This window comes from Ascaphus truei, chromosome 3 (genome assembly GCF_040206685.1).
Source record: "Ascaphus truei isolate aAscTru1 chromosome 3, aAscTru1.hap1, whole genome shotgun sequence".
Taxonomy (NCBI): Eukaryota; Metazoa; Chordata; class Amphibia; order Anura; family Ascaphidae; genus Ascaphus; species Ascaphus truei.
In genome coordinates, this window is record NC_134485.1 from 151215427 (window position 1) to 151231976 (window position 16550).

Genomic DNA, 16550 nt, shown 5'->3' on the forward strand with positions numbered 1-16550 from the left:
CCAGATATTCGTAGTGTCCACTACGCGTGTTGAAGGCCGTCTTCCATTCATCCCCCTTCCTGATGCGCACCAGGTTATAGGCACCACGTAGATCCAACTTGGAAAAAATCTTGGCCCCCTGTACTTATCGAACAGTTCGGTAATAAGGGGAAGGGGTAACGATTTTTAATAGTGATGTGGTTTAAACCCCTGTAGTCGATGCAAGGCCTCAACGACCCGTCCTTTTTCTTGACGAAGAAAAACCCAGCCCCTGCTGGGGAATTGGAGTGACGAATAAAGACTTTCTTGAGATTCTCCTGGATATATTCATCCATAGCGTGAGATTCTGGTAACGACAAGGGGTAGGTCTTGGACTTGGGTAGGGAGTAACCAGGAACTAGATCGATTGGACAATCGTAAGTCCTGTGTGGCGGCAAGAGGTCTGACTGTACCTTATTGAAAACGTCCCGGAATTGATGGTAAATGGAAGGTAGAATAACTTCGGGAACAGAGGTATTGGCCAGCAGTTGATGAGTCTCGTCTGACCTCGGCCTCCAGGAAATGGGAGCAGAGGAAGTCCAGTCAATGAGAGGATTGTTAAGCTGTAGCCAAGGAAGACCAAGGGTGATGGGTATCCCAGGAGCGTGAATGGCATCGAGAACTAAGATCTCCTTGTGCAGATGTGAGGACAGAAGCAAGGGAGCCGTCTCTAAGGAGATGTGGACCGGGGTAAGAGGACGTCCATCGATACCGACGAGTGCGATGTGAACCTTCTTTCTCACGAGTGGTATGCGGTTTAACCTGGCGAATTCAAGATCCACGAAGTTTCCTCCAGCTCCTGAGTCAATGAAAGCGGCGGTAGAAGTCTTGAACTTATCGCCTGAAAGGGAGACTGGAAATGTAAGTTTCTTAGGGAGTTCACCTTTAGAAAGGGGACGTGGAGACATTACACCCAGAGAGAGCCCCTCTGTACTCACTGGGTGTTCCCGTTTCCCGGACGCAGTGGACACTCCCGAACCAGATGTTCCATGGATCCGCAGTAGAAACACAATCCCCCGGCGTGGCGGAACTGCCGTATCGGTGTGCGGATGCGTTGTACCAATTGCATTGGCTCTGGCAACTCCAGTGCAGGAGTGTTGCTGGGAGTACTGGAGAACGGAACTTGAAAGTTATGGACGCGAGTGCGCTGACGCTCTGAGCGGCGTACCTGGATACGTTGATCCACACGGACAGCCAAATCAATGAGGACCTCCAATTGATCCGGCCTGGATTGGCGAGAGAGTTCATCCTTGATGGGATCTGCCAGGCCTTGCCAGAACACGGAGACGAGAGCCTCTTGTCTCCAGTTAGTCTCGGCTGCTAGAGTCCGGAATTCCACAGCATACTGCGTCACCATTCGCCGTCCCTGAGTGATCTGGAGGAGAGAAACAGATGCCATCTCCCGTCGAGCGGGAGAATCGAATACTTGTTGAAACTCGGCTTTAAATGCCGGGTAATCATGGGTAAGGTCAGAACGTCGCTCCCAGACCTGGGAAGCCCAAGCCAGGGCGCTGCCAGTGAGGAGGTTATAAATGTAGGCTACCTTCTTGCGATCAGTATTGTAGAGATTGGGGGCCATTTCAAACTGCACCTCACATTGGTTTAGGAAACCCCTACAATCTTGCGGTTCACCTGCATAAGGCTTGGGGGGAGGAATCCTTACATCTGAGCTGCTAACTGCGCTTGCGGAGTGGGGGCTTACATCTGGCGGGGTCGCGGTCGGTACCCTGTCTGAGAGTACTGCGACCTGGCGTGTAAGTGCCACAATTTGATCCACCATGGCCTGGTTTTGCTGAAGCAGATTAGAGAGAAACTGCTGTAGTTTGGTCTGCGTCTTGTGGGCTCGACATAATGTTACGCCGGTGCTGCCCGCAGACCAGACCCGTCCCCTGAGCTGAAGGGGGAAGTGGTAATACACGCACCCGCAGCAAAGGGAGTGTGTCCGGAGTGTGGTATGAAGCGTTGCCAGGCCAGGTGTAGTAAGGTAGACAATACTTGCTAGTACCGGTTGTAGAGATAGAGTGAAGGATGCCTCGCCGAAGTCAGGGAGTGGAGAGTGGAGATAGGTCGTTGTCCAAGCCGTGTTCAAGGGGTTACCAGAGTGTGCGTTGTCCAAGGAGTGCCGAGATCGAGAACCAGAGGGGGTAGTCGTACAAGCCGCGTCAGAACCTGTGAAAACACTGAGAGAATCCAGAAGTACTTCCATACAGAGACTATGTCGAGCAAAGACTGAGAGCAGAGAGAAGCTAGATAAAGCAGGAAGGTCCAATTAGGAACGGAGGCAGGACAGGAAGAGCTACAGGGAGACACTGCAGATTGGTGCAGGCATAACAGGCCAGGTGAGTCTTGTTAGTAACCTAAGTATGCCCGTGCAGTGTGCGGGGGCGGAGCCTGAGGTCCGGGGGACGGGAATAAGAGTGTGCAGACTGAGCGTGCGCCGTAACTCGTGTACGCGTGTGAACCGAGCCAGTGGATGGTGCAGGTGTGCGTGCAGGAGGGCGTGGGCGCGCCCGGCGCTGAGGTAAGGCAGGATTGTTTTGTGCGTCAAGGGGCTCCCTGCGGGGAGGGAGTGCTCTGTGTGGGAAGCGAGGAGAACGCCGATTCCTGACACAAGCCAGGTAAAAACCGGTGATTTGTTAGAATAAAGTCTGCCGCAGCAGTACATACTGTAAAAGCAAGCATTTGTCAAAACAACCATTGCTTGTCCCTGTATATATGTATGTATATCCATAAAGAGACATATATACATGCATACAGTGGCAATATATGGTCATCAAAAAAAACCATTCCCAATAAAAATTAATTTTTTTAAATCTGTACAAATAAAAGTACATACATTAAATATTGATCTTACCTTTAGAAGCGTTGGCCCTCCGAATCCCGGGGAATGGCTTTTGATTGGTGTTTGCTTTTTAATGTTGGATTATTTTGTGACTTGTTTTAGAATAATGCAGTTTATTTGGATATTTAATTTATTTATTCATGGTTTTGTTTTTGGTGTTTTAATTGTTTATTCTGGACATTATTTTGGATTAGATTAATTGATTGGTGTTAATTTTGTTGTGTTTACTTCTTAATTTGTTTTTATTTTGTGATTGTTTGGAATGCATAGGAGATTGTTTGTAATTGTTTGTTTTTTTAAAGTTGACCATTGACTGGCATATTGTTAAATCATGCTCATATTATATGGATATGATGTACCCACTGTGCCATTCAATTGTTTTACTGCCATTTATTATGTATTTAGTTGGCTATGTGATGTGTTTTATTTGGCAATGTTATGTGTTTTATTTGGGCCTCTTTTTTTATTCCTTCACCTTTTTTTGCTATAGTGGGAAATCATGCCCATATTAAATGGGTATGATGTACTACTATGCCACTGAATAGGTTTAGGGGGGTATAGTGGGTCCGGGGTGGGTTGTCAGGTCTCCCAGGTGGGTAGCGGGGCAGGGTGGGTTAACCCCTTAATTACAATAGTGGTTATGAACCGCTAAGGTGATTAAGGGGCTAGGGGCCATTAGATTGTATTTATTATGTATTCTTACTAACAACGGAGGACATGGCCCTGCAGTAAGCTGACAAGGATACCCTTCACATTGCCAGGGGTAAGAAGAACTGTTTTTATTTACTTTGTTTATGCTGAATGGCTAATGTTGTGTTTATTAATGGGCAAATAATCTATTATCCATAGCTGGATAATAGTTATTTTGCCCATTACTGTTTGGGGGGGGGGGGGGGTGGTGATAGTGGGGGGTGTATTTTTTCAAATGTAGGCCATGTTTATTTTTTTTAAATACAGGACCTTTCCTTTCAAGGCCAGCGGGGACCCACGGAGACCACACGAGGACCCCCAGATGCCCACGGGGACCACCTGAGAACCCACGGGGGACACCTGCGGTGATGAACCGGGGGACCCGCAGGGACCACCCGAGGGCCCCAAGACACCTGTGGGAACAACCTGAGGGCCCCCAGACCCGCGTAGGAACCACTTGAGGGTCCCCGCCGGCCTGTGGTATTAATCCTGTGTTTATAAAAATAAATACTGTAAAACCAATATGTGGGGGCACGGGTGGGTTGTGTATTGGTTCTTACTAGATATTTAATTTTAAACATTACAGTAATTTAGCAGGGGGTTTCCGGAACTGAACCGCATTGGTTTCAGGTCTGGGGACCCCCTACTTCCTGATACAGGCCCCGTTATGGGGTGCCGGTATCTCCTATGCATGGAAATTTCTTACGTCACGTGATCGGGACATTTCAATGCATAGGAGATACCGGCACCCCATAACGGGGCCTGTATCTTGGGAAGCAGGGGGTCCCCGGACCTGAAACCAACGCGGTTCAGCTCCGGAGACCCCCTGCTCCATTACTGTAATAAAAAGAATAGAGGCTGGGCGCTCCCTTGTTTCTTAGGCTTGTGATGCTGCCTGTTTTGTGACGTGTAACCAAATAAAGGTTAGTGTATACTTGCCCTTGTTGTTTTCTGCAGCTGGACCTGTAGAGAAGATAAAGCCCGGAATCTTCTTTAGAGTTGCAGTGGAGATGGTGGGTTGGTCAGCGCACGGGATTTTGCTCACAGGATGAAATGAGAGGATAAGGAACACGTGATTAGTGTTTAGATAGGCAACCAGTACATTATGCAGTAATAAAGTGTTGTTTCCTAAAATATTTAATAAAATATTTAATACTTAATAAAATGCTTGAATAAAAACTTTTTCATAAGTTAAAAAATGGGGTTCTGTGATTCATTGGACTGATCTAAGGTTGGGGGTAGTGAGATATAAAAGGGGGGGTAAGAGCGGGTGATTAGCGGGCTTCTGTATAGCCTGCTGTCTGACAAGGGTGGTAGTGCTGATTAGCAGAATATGATGGGTAGTCTTACTTTATACAAGTGCTGCCAGAAGCAATGAATAGCTTCCTCCCCCTCCCAATGGAGGCAGTATGCAAGTGACTTATCTCCCGGGTGCCCAATTTAGAATAAAAAAGGGCCAAACACGGTGAGTAAGTTAAAATGGAATTATTAAGTGCAAAAAACAGCAAACAAGAATAACACTCACGATACAGCTTGGGCAGCAGCCCAGCTTCAGCCCGATCGTCCATTCACACTCCACCGACCAGTATGCCTCCCGTGATCGCGTCCGATGGTGGGACCGGAAGAGGAGGGCTTACCAGATGTCAGCAGGCTGGCTGGGTCCTTCAGGCAATGGGCTCCGGCAGGGAACTACGCGTTTCGCAGTGATGCTTCGTCAGACAGCAGGCTATACAGAAGCCCGCTAATCACCCGCTCTTACCCCCCCTTTTATATCTCACTACCCCCAACCTTAGATCAGTCCAATGAATCACAGAACCCCATTTTTTAACTTATGAAAAAGTTTTTATTCAAGCTTTTTATTCAAGCATTTTATTAAGTATTAAATATTTTATTAAATATTTTAGGAAACAACACTTTATTACTGCATTATGTACTGTTTGCCTATCTAAACACTAATCACGTGTTCCTTATCCTCTCATTTCATCCTGTGAGCAAAATCCCGTGCGCTGACCAACCCACCATCTCCATTACTGTAATGTTTAAAATTAAATAAAACCCCCGCGATCGCCTGTGAGAGGCGCGCAGTTAGAGTGACTGATTCAGCCTCTTACTGCGCATCTATTACAGAAAGGCAGACCCTGGTAGGACTCACACAGCAGGGACCCCTGCTGTGTTAATCCGATGGGCCATTATGTATGCAGCGGCAAAACTAGTGAATATTTTGCAACCTACATGCGGCACAATGCAAAATGTACCCATGTAAATGGTCGGATAACGGCCGCTGCATCTGTACTTGGCCTATTTAAGTGTGCCAAGCCATGTAAATAAATTGAAAGAACTAATCCAAGGAACTAGCTATAATCCACAGAATACAATAATAATACAAAAAAATAAATATTCATAATTTGTAGTCAGATTTACCACAGAACTAAGAAAAATATTGCTACACTTTACAATTAATTTAATTCCCATTCATACCTCCCAGTTCCTTCTGTAGACCCTGCGCCTGCCGAATAAGATACTTTATTGGAATCTGATCCATCAATGCTGAAGAGTAAGACTTGGGTTTTTTTTGCATGGCAGCTGTAATAACAAACAATAGTAATATTATATATTATAGATACAAAAGTGTATATATATCACCATGGATTAGAACATTATAGGCATAAAATAATCTGCAAATTTTGTTTTCAAGTTCAGCAAAGATAAAATAAGCTGTGTTTGCATGTCCTTCACAGGTCCTCAAAACTTGCTTATTTACCCAATTGTCACGTCATACTGTATTCTAAAAAAAAAAAACTCTGATGTAAGCATAGAATTACTTGACATGAATATGCAACACACCACGTTTATTTTCAAAAGGAGTGACAAAAACCCTCCACAGTATAGCATATAGCAAATGGAAATATTACTGTATGCTCATTTGCATGTCTTAGACAGGTGCGTCTGTAGGGGGCCAAGCTTTATGTATCGTGTATAGTATTAGCCACAGTGCTAATACTATACATGAAGAACAGGTGAGTCTGAGGAGAGAAAGAGAGCCAGGATTCAAACTGAGAAAGGCAGAAGGGGGATGAGCAGAGTTATGTGGGCGATAGATGACCACCACGTGGTCAGGGAGAGGAGAGAACGGCAATGCATTTGCTTAAATGGGCTCCATGCATATGCATATTCCAGGCAAAAGGTGACACATTGTGTGCTCATTTGCATGTCATTTCCCAGAATCCCTTGCTGCAGTGGGAGCACTGTATGCTAGGTGATAATGGTTGAAAGGCAGGGGTGCAGACCTGTGTAAAACATGTGAATGTGCTCACAAGTGATATTCTTTATTGGCTACATATATATATATATATGTTTATATATATATATATATATATATATATACATATATACGTGTGTGTGCGTGTGTGTGTGTATGTATGTATATATATATATATATATATATATATATACATATATACATATACATATATATATACACACACAAACAAAAGACTGCGCCTTTGGTATCTATATCAAACCGCAATAGCGTATTATATGGATAATATAAGCCCCTATATAGGGGCCACTAACATAAATGAATATACAAAAATGATATAGCAACTATAGAATAAATGATCAACAAATATAAATGTAAATAAAATCATAAATATTAATTACCAATATGATGCTAGTGACTAAAAATAATAAAAATATTATTCTAAAAAATGAATTAAAAATGTATGGTACTTAATGGGGGGGAAGAAAAAAACCCCCAGTAAATTGTCAATATAGAGTCCAAAAAAACATGAGTGGATGATCCTGTTGTAATTAACTCAAATCGATGATGGCCCTCTATTCATGATGCTGGCAGCCTTCAACATGGAAACAATGACCTCCCAGTAGATCTATGGAAAACGAAAACAAGAAAGCGCCCGATCCTAGTGCAATATGTAAAAAAATACAATTTAATATTCCCAATAAAAAGTCCATCAATTTAAAACTCACAAACAAAATAATATAAAGAGCATATTATGAGTTATACTCATGCACCAAACACTGGACTCTGCTGTTCTGCTCACACGCCTCTCCCATGTATGATCCTGACACCTCTGAGCCACCGTCCAGCAGGAACTCAGGAAGCGCACAACCTCTCTTGATGTCCTCCGGAAGCAAACCGCATGTACAATGGGTTCCGGGTAGGGTTGAACGAAGCAGGAACCATAGGAAGTTAATCGTCAGCGTGCAAGAACGTCTTAGAATCTTTAGGGTGCAGGGTTACAAGGTATGGTATGATGTAACTTGCTCTCACTAGCAGCTGCCCTACGCATTTCTTCAAACTAGGTGATTTCATATGGGGATGGATATCGGATGTACGTCATTAGTATTTATATCTACATGATCCAATCAAATGAGATCTCAGCTAATTGGGCATACGTGCATACATTAAATTAATTGACCTTAAATCCAGATGTACACATACTGGTCAGTGACAATAAAATAAAAACAGATATAATGATATATGTGTATGTTTATGTGTATTTAGTTTGATCATTATATCTGTTTTTATTGTATTGTCACTGACCAGTATGTGTACATCTGGATTTAAGGTCAATTCATTTAATTTATGCACGTATGCCCAATTAGCCGAGATCTCATTTGATTGGATCATGTAGATATAAATACTAATTGTCAGGGTATCCTAGACCTCCTGCCTAGCCATAGCTTCTTTGTCCACTGGGTGTGCTGCTGCCTTCTGTTGGCTCTGGGTTCCTCTGTCTGTCTGTCTTCTTGTTGCTCCTCTCTCTGTCTTATAGCTCTGCTTCCTGTCCGTTTCCTTTGCCTTTGCTTGAAGTCAGACTCCTTTTGCACATGCCTCTGATCCTGATCTGTTTTCTGTACCTGTACCTGTATTATAAAAGTCTATTCACAGTAATAGCCCTTGCAAGTAATCTGGCTTGTCCCTGTTTGTTCCTTGCTCCCGGGTCTCAGTCCCTGCTCCCCGGTCTCAGTCCCTGCTCCCGGAGCTGTCCTGCCTCGCCTATCCTGTTCCAGTCTCCTCGTTGCCGACCTCTGCTTGTTACCTGACTTCGCTACCTGCCACCTGCCTCGGACCTCTGCTTGGTACCTGACTTCGCTACCTGCCGCCTGCCTTGGACCCCTGCTTGTTACCTGACTTCGCTACCTGCCGCCTGCCTCGGACCCCTGCTTGTGACCCCTACTTCGTTTCCTGCTGTTCCGGCCACCGAGATCCTACCTGCCACAGGAGTCTCCCGTGACAGAAAGCAAAGGCCACTTCTGGACCTCGCTGGAACAGATTCTTCTTCTGCCTGCACCCTTTCCTGGCTGCTGCAGTAGACCACATCCACATGGTTGAAGATAAGTACTTTCGTTTCTTTTTTGGAAATCCCAGTTGGGAAGGTTTTTTTTTTTGCTGCTAAGTGTTCTGCAAGAATTATTGCGTTCATAACAAAAAAAAAACATTTTTGCTGAGACTAGAACTGTTGCTGCAGAGACTAGTGCACCTTTCTTTGAGATTTTTCTTTTGTGCAGTGCCCGGGTTAACCCTTGCAGTACCTGTTGCCACCTTTTAGACTCTGACTTTTCATTCCCTGGACAAGGCGTGTCTCTGCATCCCTGGTTGGACCACTGCTGTTCACAGGGTTCCCATTTCAAAAGACAGGAGTGCTTCCATTGTTTTGTTGTTGCAGTCTGTGGTTCTTCCTATGATTGGTTCTAAGGTTTCAGGTTTACCTGCAAGTTCCCCTAAAGGTTGTTTCTCTGCAACATATGATATCCCTACGCCTGATATCAAAGGTTTCAGATTTAACTGCAGGGTTCTCTATCTGATATCCCTACGCCTGATATCTAAAGTTTCAGATTTAACTGCAAGGTTCTGTCTGATATTCCTATGTCTGATGTCAAAAGTTTCAGATCTAACTGCAAGTTTTCTCTGTATTAGTTTCCGGCTGTCTATGATATTTCTATGCCTGATTTCTAAAGTTTCAGATTTAAACTGCAGGTTTTCTCTGTCTATATGATATCCCTACGCCTGATTTCTAAAGTTTCAGATTTAACTACAGGTTCTCTCTGTCTGTATGATATCCCTACGCCTGTGTCTAATATTTCTGTTGTTCATTCTAATGCTTCAGCTTTAAAAACACATTTCCTCTTTACTGGTTTCTTGGGAAGTGTGGTTTCCCCATGTCTGAAATTATGGCTCTCACTCAAACAGTCTTGAGCAGTAAATGTGAACACTGTACCACTGATTCTTCAGAACTTCTCAAAGCAAGGAAGAAGAAAAATAAGGGAGGTATTACTGTGGAAGTTGAAAGTAAGGATGAACCTTTAACCCCAGAGTCTGCATTTGATGAAAGAGATATGCTGCAGCTTAAGGCAACTCACAGACGTATCCCAAGAATAGTGGAAGAAAAGAAAGATGCCCTAACTCAGACGCTTCAAGCTGCACAGAAAGCGATTGATTGTCTTTATGGACGTTTAGATAAGGAGCAAGAAGCCAAGGCTGCACTACAGAGCTGTCTTTCCTGGAAAAAGAAAAGCACCAGTTGGAGAGTGACCTGGATGTCATGTCAGGTGAGCTGGAGAAGGCATATGCTGATGCTGCTGAGAATCGGCGCCTTGCTTCTAAAAGTAACGAATTCCTGGAAATCTCTATGAAGGAAATTGACAGGCTTAATACAGAGCTTAAAGTCTCCCAGGAGGAGATTTGCTACTTCAAAAAAGAGATGGAAGTCGTTCGGGGGGAGAGATGCTACTTAAAAACAGAGGTACGTTCTATGAGAGACGCCTCCGAAGAGTTAAATAGTAGGTTTGAAACTATAAACCAAATGAGTAAGAACTTCTCTGTCCAAGCCAGTGAAGGAGATAAAAGACTCCATGAATCAGAAGAGGAGAAGAGACTATTGACAGAAGAAAAGTCAAGGATGCAATTAGCGCTGGAAAAAGCAGAGGGTGACTGGGAAAAAGAAAAATATCAGTTGGAGAATGACAGGGTGATCTTGTCAAGTAAGCTGGAGAAGGCCTACGCTGATTCTGCCCAGTACCAGACTTTCATGGCTCAAGTTGACGCAGCACTGGAAGCATCTCAGAAAGAGGTTCACAGGCTTACTACAGAGCTGGAAGCCACTAAGGAGAAGAGCTGCCACTTCAACACAGAACTATGTTCATTGAGAGAAATCTTCGAAGGGTTAAATATCAGTTTTGAAACTGTAACCCAAGAGTGCAAGAATCTCTATGTCCAAGTCAGTGAAGGAGATAAGAAACTCCATAAATTAGGAGAGGAGAAGAAACAGTTGGCCCAGGAAAAGTTAGATGTGCAGACAGCACTGCAGAATGCAGAGAGAGTGCTGCAAGAAGAATGTGTCTCCCTGGAGCGGCGCACACAAGCAGAAAATATGCTGCAGAGTCAGCTGCGAGAACTGCGTACACATCTGCAGGACACCGAGGAGAAATGGGTGAATGCTGAAGAAAAGCAGCGAGTTCTGCAGGAAGAAAGTTTCCAGACTGCCTACAAAATAAAGATGCTGCAAGATTATTTGAGTACCCAGTGTGTCCCCAAAGAACAGCATGAGGAGCTGAAGGCGTCTGAGGCACCCAGCGGATCCCCCACACGCGGTCACCAGCCCCCATTGGTACTATGCGAATTACCAGCAGCCGTCCTGTGAGTGTTATCTAGGTTTTAACCCACCGGAGCGGTCTGTTAGCCATTTGTCCTTTTTATCATCTAGTTTAATAAATAACTTTTATCATTAGCTTTGCTTAAGTGTTGTTTGTCTAGGTGTGTCTGTTTGTTTTGTCTGTTTATGTCAGCCAGTTGCAATTATGTCTGTATAAATTGTTTAATTGTGTTGCACTAAATATTTCTTTTTTCATTGCATGTTCTACTTCCACTGCATCAAGTCATATCTGAATACCCCAAGATACAGAGACTGTTGATTTCCTTGGAACTGGAACTATTTCTACTGGATATCCAGGATTCCATTATTTTTGGACTCATTAGGCGCCGGTATCTCTTTTGTTTATGAGGAGCTGAAGGCCACACTGAGCATAACCAGAGCCTCGCTGGAGGAAGAGCTAAAGCTAGCAGCTGAACACACATCTCAGCAGCTCACAGCGCTGCAGATCACTGAGCTCAAGACACAGCTTGCCAAAAAGGAGAGAGAGAGAAGGTGTCCGTCTGTCAAGTGGCTGGCCTGACACAGCGCTATAAGGTCAAAATGGCTGATGCCTGCAAATTATTGGACCACACAGCCCGTGATAAGGTCCGGCTGCAGCTGGAGCTGTACAATGCCCGGGAGGAGTACCGGGCAGCTGCAGATCAGAAATGAAGAACATGCAACATATCTAAGCTTTACTCTGAGTCAGCTGGGAGATATGGAGTCGCGACTCAACTCCAAAAAAGCTGAACTGACAACTGCTTTGAGTGGGAAAAGAAGTGCAGAAGGACAGTTTCAAGAGCTGAAAACTCGAATAGCTGGTTTTTCATTGGGTGGTGCCATGAAACGGCAGTCGCAAGAGGAGACCATGGAGAGCGAACTCTGTGTCCCCAATGACTCATGTGGAAAGGCTGCAGCTGTGATGCCCACATTCCTGATGTCTCTGCCCCTGCTTTTGGGTTGAACGCACCTATTCGGAGGTTCCTTGCAGCAACCAATGTACCTGTGGAGTACCCTCTGCCTGCTGACAAACCACCAGAGGTGGGTCACCTTGAGTCCACTTTTCATCAAGGCCTCCGGGAAGAGCCTGGAGGATCGTCCGGAGAACGCTCTCGAGAGGGGGGAGTAATGTCAGGGTCGCCTAGACCTCCTGCCTAGCCATAGCTTCTTTGTCCACTGGGTGTACTGCTGCCTTCTGTTGGCTCTGGGTTCCTCTGTCTGTCTGTCTTCTTGTTGCTCCTCTCTCTGTCTTATAGCTCGGCTTCCTGTCTGTTTCCTTTGCCTTTGCTTGAAGTCAGACTCCTTTTGCACATGCCTCTGATCCTGATCTGTTTTCTGAACCTGTATTATAGAAGTCTGTTCACAGTAAAAGCCCTTGCTAGTAATCTGGCTTGTCCCTGTTTGTTCCTTGCTCCCCGGTCTCAGTCCCTGCTCCCTGTTCTCAGTCCCTGCTCCCGGACCTGTCCTGCCCCACCTGTCCTGTTCCAGTCTCCTCGTTGCCGACCTCTGCTTGTTACCTGACTTCGCTACCTGCCACCTGCCTCAGACCTCTGCTTGGTACCTGACTTCGCTACCTGCCGCCTGCCTTGGACCCCTGCTTGTTACCTGACTTCGCTACCTGCCGCGGACCCCTGATTGTGTCCCCTACTTCGCTTCCTGCTGTTCCGGCCACCAAGATCCTACCCGCCACAGGAGTCTCCCGTGACACTAATGATGTACATCCGATATCCATCCCCTGATGAAATCACCTAGTGTGAAGAAACGCGTAGGGCAACTGCTAGTGAGAGCAAGTTACATCATACCATACCTTGTAACCCTGGACTCTAAGACGTTCTAGCACGCTGACGATTCACTTCCTATGGTTCCTGCTTAGTTCAGCCCTACCCGGAACCCATTGTACATGCGGTTTGTTTCCGGAGGACATCAAGAGAGGTTGTGCGCTTCCTGAGTTCCTGCTGGACGGTGGCTCAGAGGTGTCAGGATCATACATGGGAGAGGCGTGTGAGCAGAACAGCAGAGTCCAGTGTTTGGTGCATGAGTATAACTCATAATATGCTCTTTATACTATTTTGTTTGTGAGTTTTAAATTGTTGGACTTTTTACTGGGAATATTAAATTGTATGTTTTTACATATTGCACTAGGATCGGGCGCTTTCTTTTCCCATATATATATATATATATATATATATATATATATATATATATATATATACAGTGTTCGACAATCCTATTCATTTACACGCCCGGGGCGGGTGGATTTAACCCCCGGGCGAGTAAATATTGGCCCATGCAGCTCCTTATGGCCACCCAAGCAGCGCTTGTGTTTTTTTGTAATTTTCCCTGCTCGCGCTGAATTTTAGAGTAGCAGCCATTATCTGAAGCATTTCTGTTCCTGATGTTATTACACATATCTGCCGGAAGGTGTCGCTCTCCCATGTAATTACACAGGTCTCGCTACTCCCCAGAAGAGCACACATGTGCCGGTCATAGCGGTGCGCCGCCGAGCAGCGATACACCCGCGCGCCCTCCCTCCTCCTACAAATCTCTAGTGGCTTGGACCGGAGTCCGGCAGCTGCACACGTGTCCCCCCTCCCGAATCTTAGCGGTTCGCCGCCGCCGCCGCAGGTTTTATGGGGAGAAGCTGCTGCTGGTGTTCAGAGGCTTCGGGCCATCTTCTTCCTGCCAGACTTGCCCAAGCTGCTGAGCGTCGTGTTCTTCCAGCAGCCCCCGCTTCAGCGCAGCCCGCCGGGGAGGAGCAGCAGCTCTGAGGCAGCCTGGCCCGCATCCGGGAGGAGCACGAGAGGGCGCTCAGGGAGGCCAAGGGCACCCCCCACCGGCAGCCCGGGGACATCCGTAGGGACAAGGAGAGGCTGGCGCAGGACAGCAAGGTGAGGGCAGCGGGGGCAGGGAAGCAGCTGCCATGCATGGTGTTCAGGCCGCCGGTGGGGGCGGTGGGGAAGGAGCCGGAGGACCCAGCAGTGAGGGAGCAGAGGGACAAGATCAAGGAGGTGAGTCGGGTCACTCATTGCATGCAAGTGGTCCTAAAGGTGTTGCTCTTACCCCTGAGGGGTGCATGTAGTGGTCTTAGTGGTTATCTGGTGTATGTGTTATTAGTCTGGGTGCTGCTAACGTGTGTGTGTGTGTGTGTGTGTGTGTGTGTTACAGACATTGTGTGTGTGTGTGTGACAGACAGTGTGTGTGTGTGTGTGTGTCTACCCACCCAGTCAGTCACCTACCCACCCAGTCAGTCACCTACCCACCCAGTCAGTCACCTACCCACCCAGTTATTCACCTACCCACCCAATCAGTCACCTACCCACCCAGTCAGTCACCTACCCACCCAGTCAGTCACCTTCCCACCCAGTCAGTCACCTACCAAGTCAGTCAGTCACCTACCCACTCAGTCAGTCAGTCACCTACCCACCCAGTCAGTCAGTCACCTACCCAACCAGTCAGTCAGTCACCTTCCCACCCACCCAGTCAGTCACCTTCCCACCCACCCAGTCAGTCAGTCAGTCACCTTCCCACCCACCCAGTCAGTCACCTTCCCACCCACCCAGTCAGTCACCTTCCCACCCACCCAGTCAGTCACCTACCCACCCAGTCAGTCAGTCACCTTCCCACCCACCCAGTCAGTCACCTACCCACCCAGTCAGTCAGTCACCTACCCAGTCAGTCAGTCAGTCACCTACCCAGTCAGTTAGTCACCTACCCAGTCAGTCAGTCACCTTCCCACCCACCCAGTCAGTCACCTAAGTCAGTCAGTCAGTCACCTACCCAGTCAGTCAGTCTCCCTCTCTCTCCCCCGCTCTCTCTCTCTCTCCCCCACTCTCTCTCTCCCCCACTCTCTCTCTCCCCCACTCTCCCTCTCCCCCCCACTCTCTCCCTCTCCCCCCCACTCTCTCCCTCCCTCTCCCCCACACTCTCTCTCTCTTTCCCCCCCACACTCTCTCTCTTTCCCCCCCACACTCTCTCTCCCCCCCCCACACTTTCTCTCCCCCACACTCTCTCTCTCCCCCACTCTCTCTCCCCAACACACTCTCTCTCCCCAACACACTCTCTCTCCCCTCCCCACACACTCTCTCCCCTCCCCACACACTCTCTCCCCCCCCCCACACTCTCTCTCTCCACCACACTCTCTCTCTCCCCCACACTCTCTCTCTCTCTCCCCCACACACTCTCTCTCTCCCCCACACTCTCTCTCTCCCCCCACACTCTCTCTCTCCCCCCACACTCTCTCTCTCCCCCCACACTCTCTCTCTCCCCCCACACTCTCTCTCTCCCCCACACTCTCTCACACTCTGGATCTGTATCTCTTATTTACCCTATATATCTTAACTGCCCTATACTACACAGAAATAACCTATACTGCTTTCTTCCAGATCTAACTCAAGCTTCACACAGAAGACATCGGAACCCCCCTAACCCAGAAGACAGGTAGGGAACACATCCCCTCCAATGTATAACATTGCGGGAATGAGGGTACCTGGACATTGAGGTACTGCGGATTAGGTAAGATCCCAGGTGGGATTGCTGCTTTAGATATTGTGAAGCGGGGGCATCCAGACACTGGTTAAGGGGTTCAGGAAACTAGTCATTCACCTGTGGCTTTTATTTCTATATCCGACATTTACACACACATACACACACACACACACACGTAACAAGGACTAATTGTAGTATAATGTAATACAATAAATAAATTTGTCAAAAACGAATGTTCTGACTAGGAATTTATTAAATGTATTTTATTTATATATTTTATTTTAAAGCGGGGTTGGGGGCGGGACTAGGGGCGGAGTTGGGGGCGGGACTAGGGGCGGAGTTGGGGGCGGGACTAGGTGGCGAGTAGATTTTTTGGTTGGGCGAGTAGATTTTTGGGTCATTTGTCGAACACTGTATATATATATATATATATATATATATATATATATATATATATACACACACACAGTGGTCGACAAATCACCAAAAAATCTACTCGCCGAACAACAAAATCTACTCGCCACCTAGTACCACACATGTGCTGCTTGGGCCAATAGGAGCTCGCCACGATGTTAAATCCACTCGCCCGGGGCGAGCAAATGTATAGGTTTGTCGAACACTGTATATATATATATATATATATATATATATATATATATATATACACATATACACACATTTTTTTTTTTTTAAGTCAACTTGTGGACTTGTGAAAGGTATAGCCAAAGTTTCTATTACAATGTAGAATTGTAGAATTTAGGGTAAGTCTTAATAAGACACATAGGTGGTCTCTGCAGTGTGCTGGTGCTACAAAGCATGGCCCTTAGTTCTGGAGGTTTATCGCTATCTACATTTTATTG

General features: G+C 46.4%; 1 protein-coding gene across 4 annotated transcripts in view; it reads right to left on the bottom strand.

The window, feature by feature from the left end:
• INTS2 (integrator complex subunit 2) overlaps window positions 1-16550 on the bottom strand; it is a 337549-nt gene that overhangs the window by 98099 nt on the left and 222900 nt on the right. For all 4 annotated transcript variants that reach the window (XM_075589643.1, XM_075589642.1, XM_075589646.1 and 1 more), the window contains one exon: window positions 6029-6133. In XM_075589643.1, the coding sequence (XP_075445758.1) occupies window positions 6029-6133 (105 nt within the window). The remainder of the gene's footprint in view (window positions 1-6028; window positions 6134-16550) is intronic.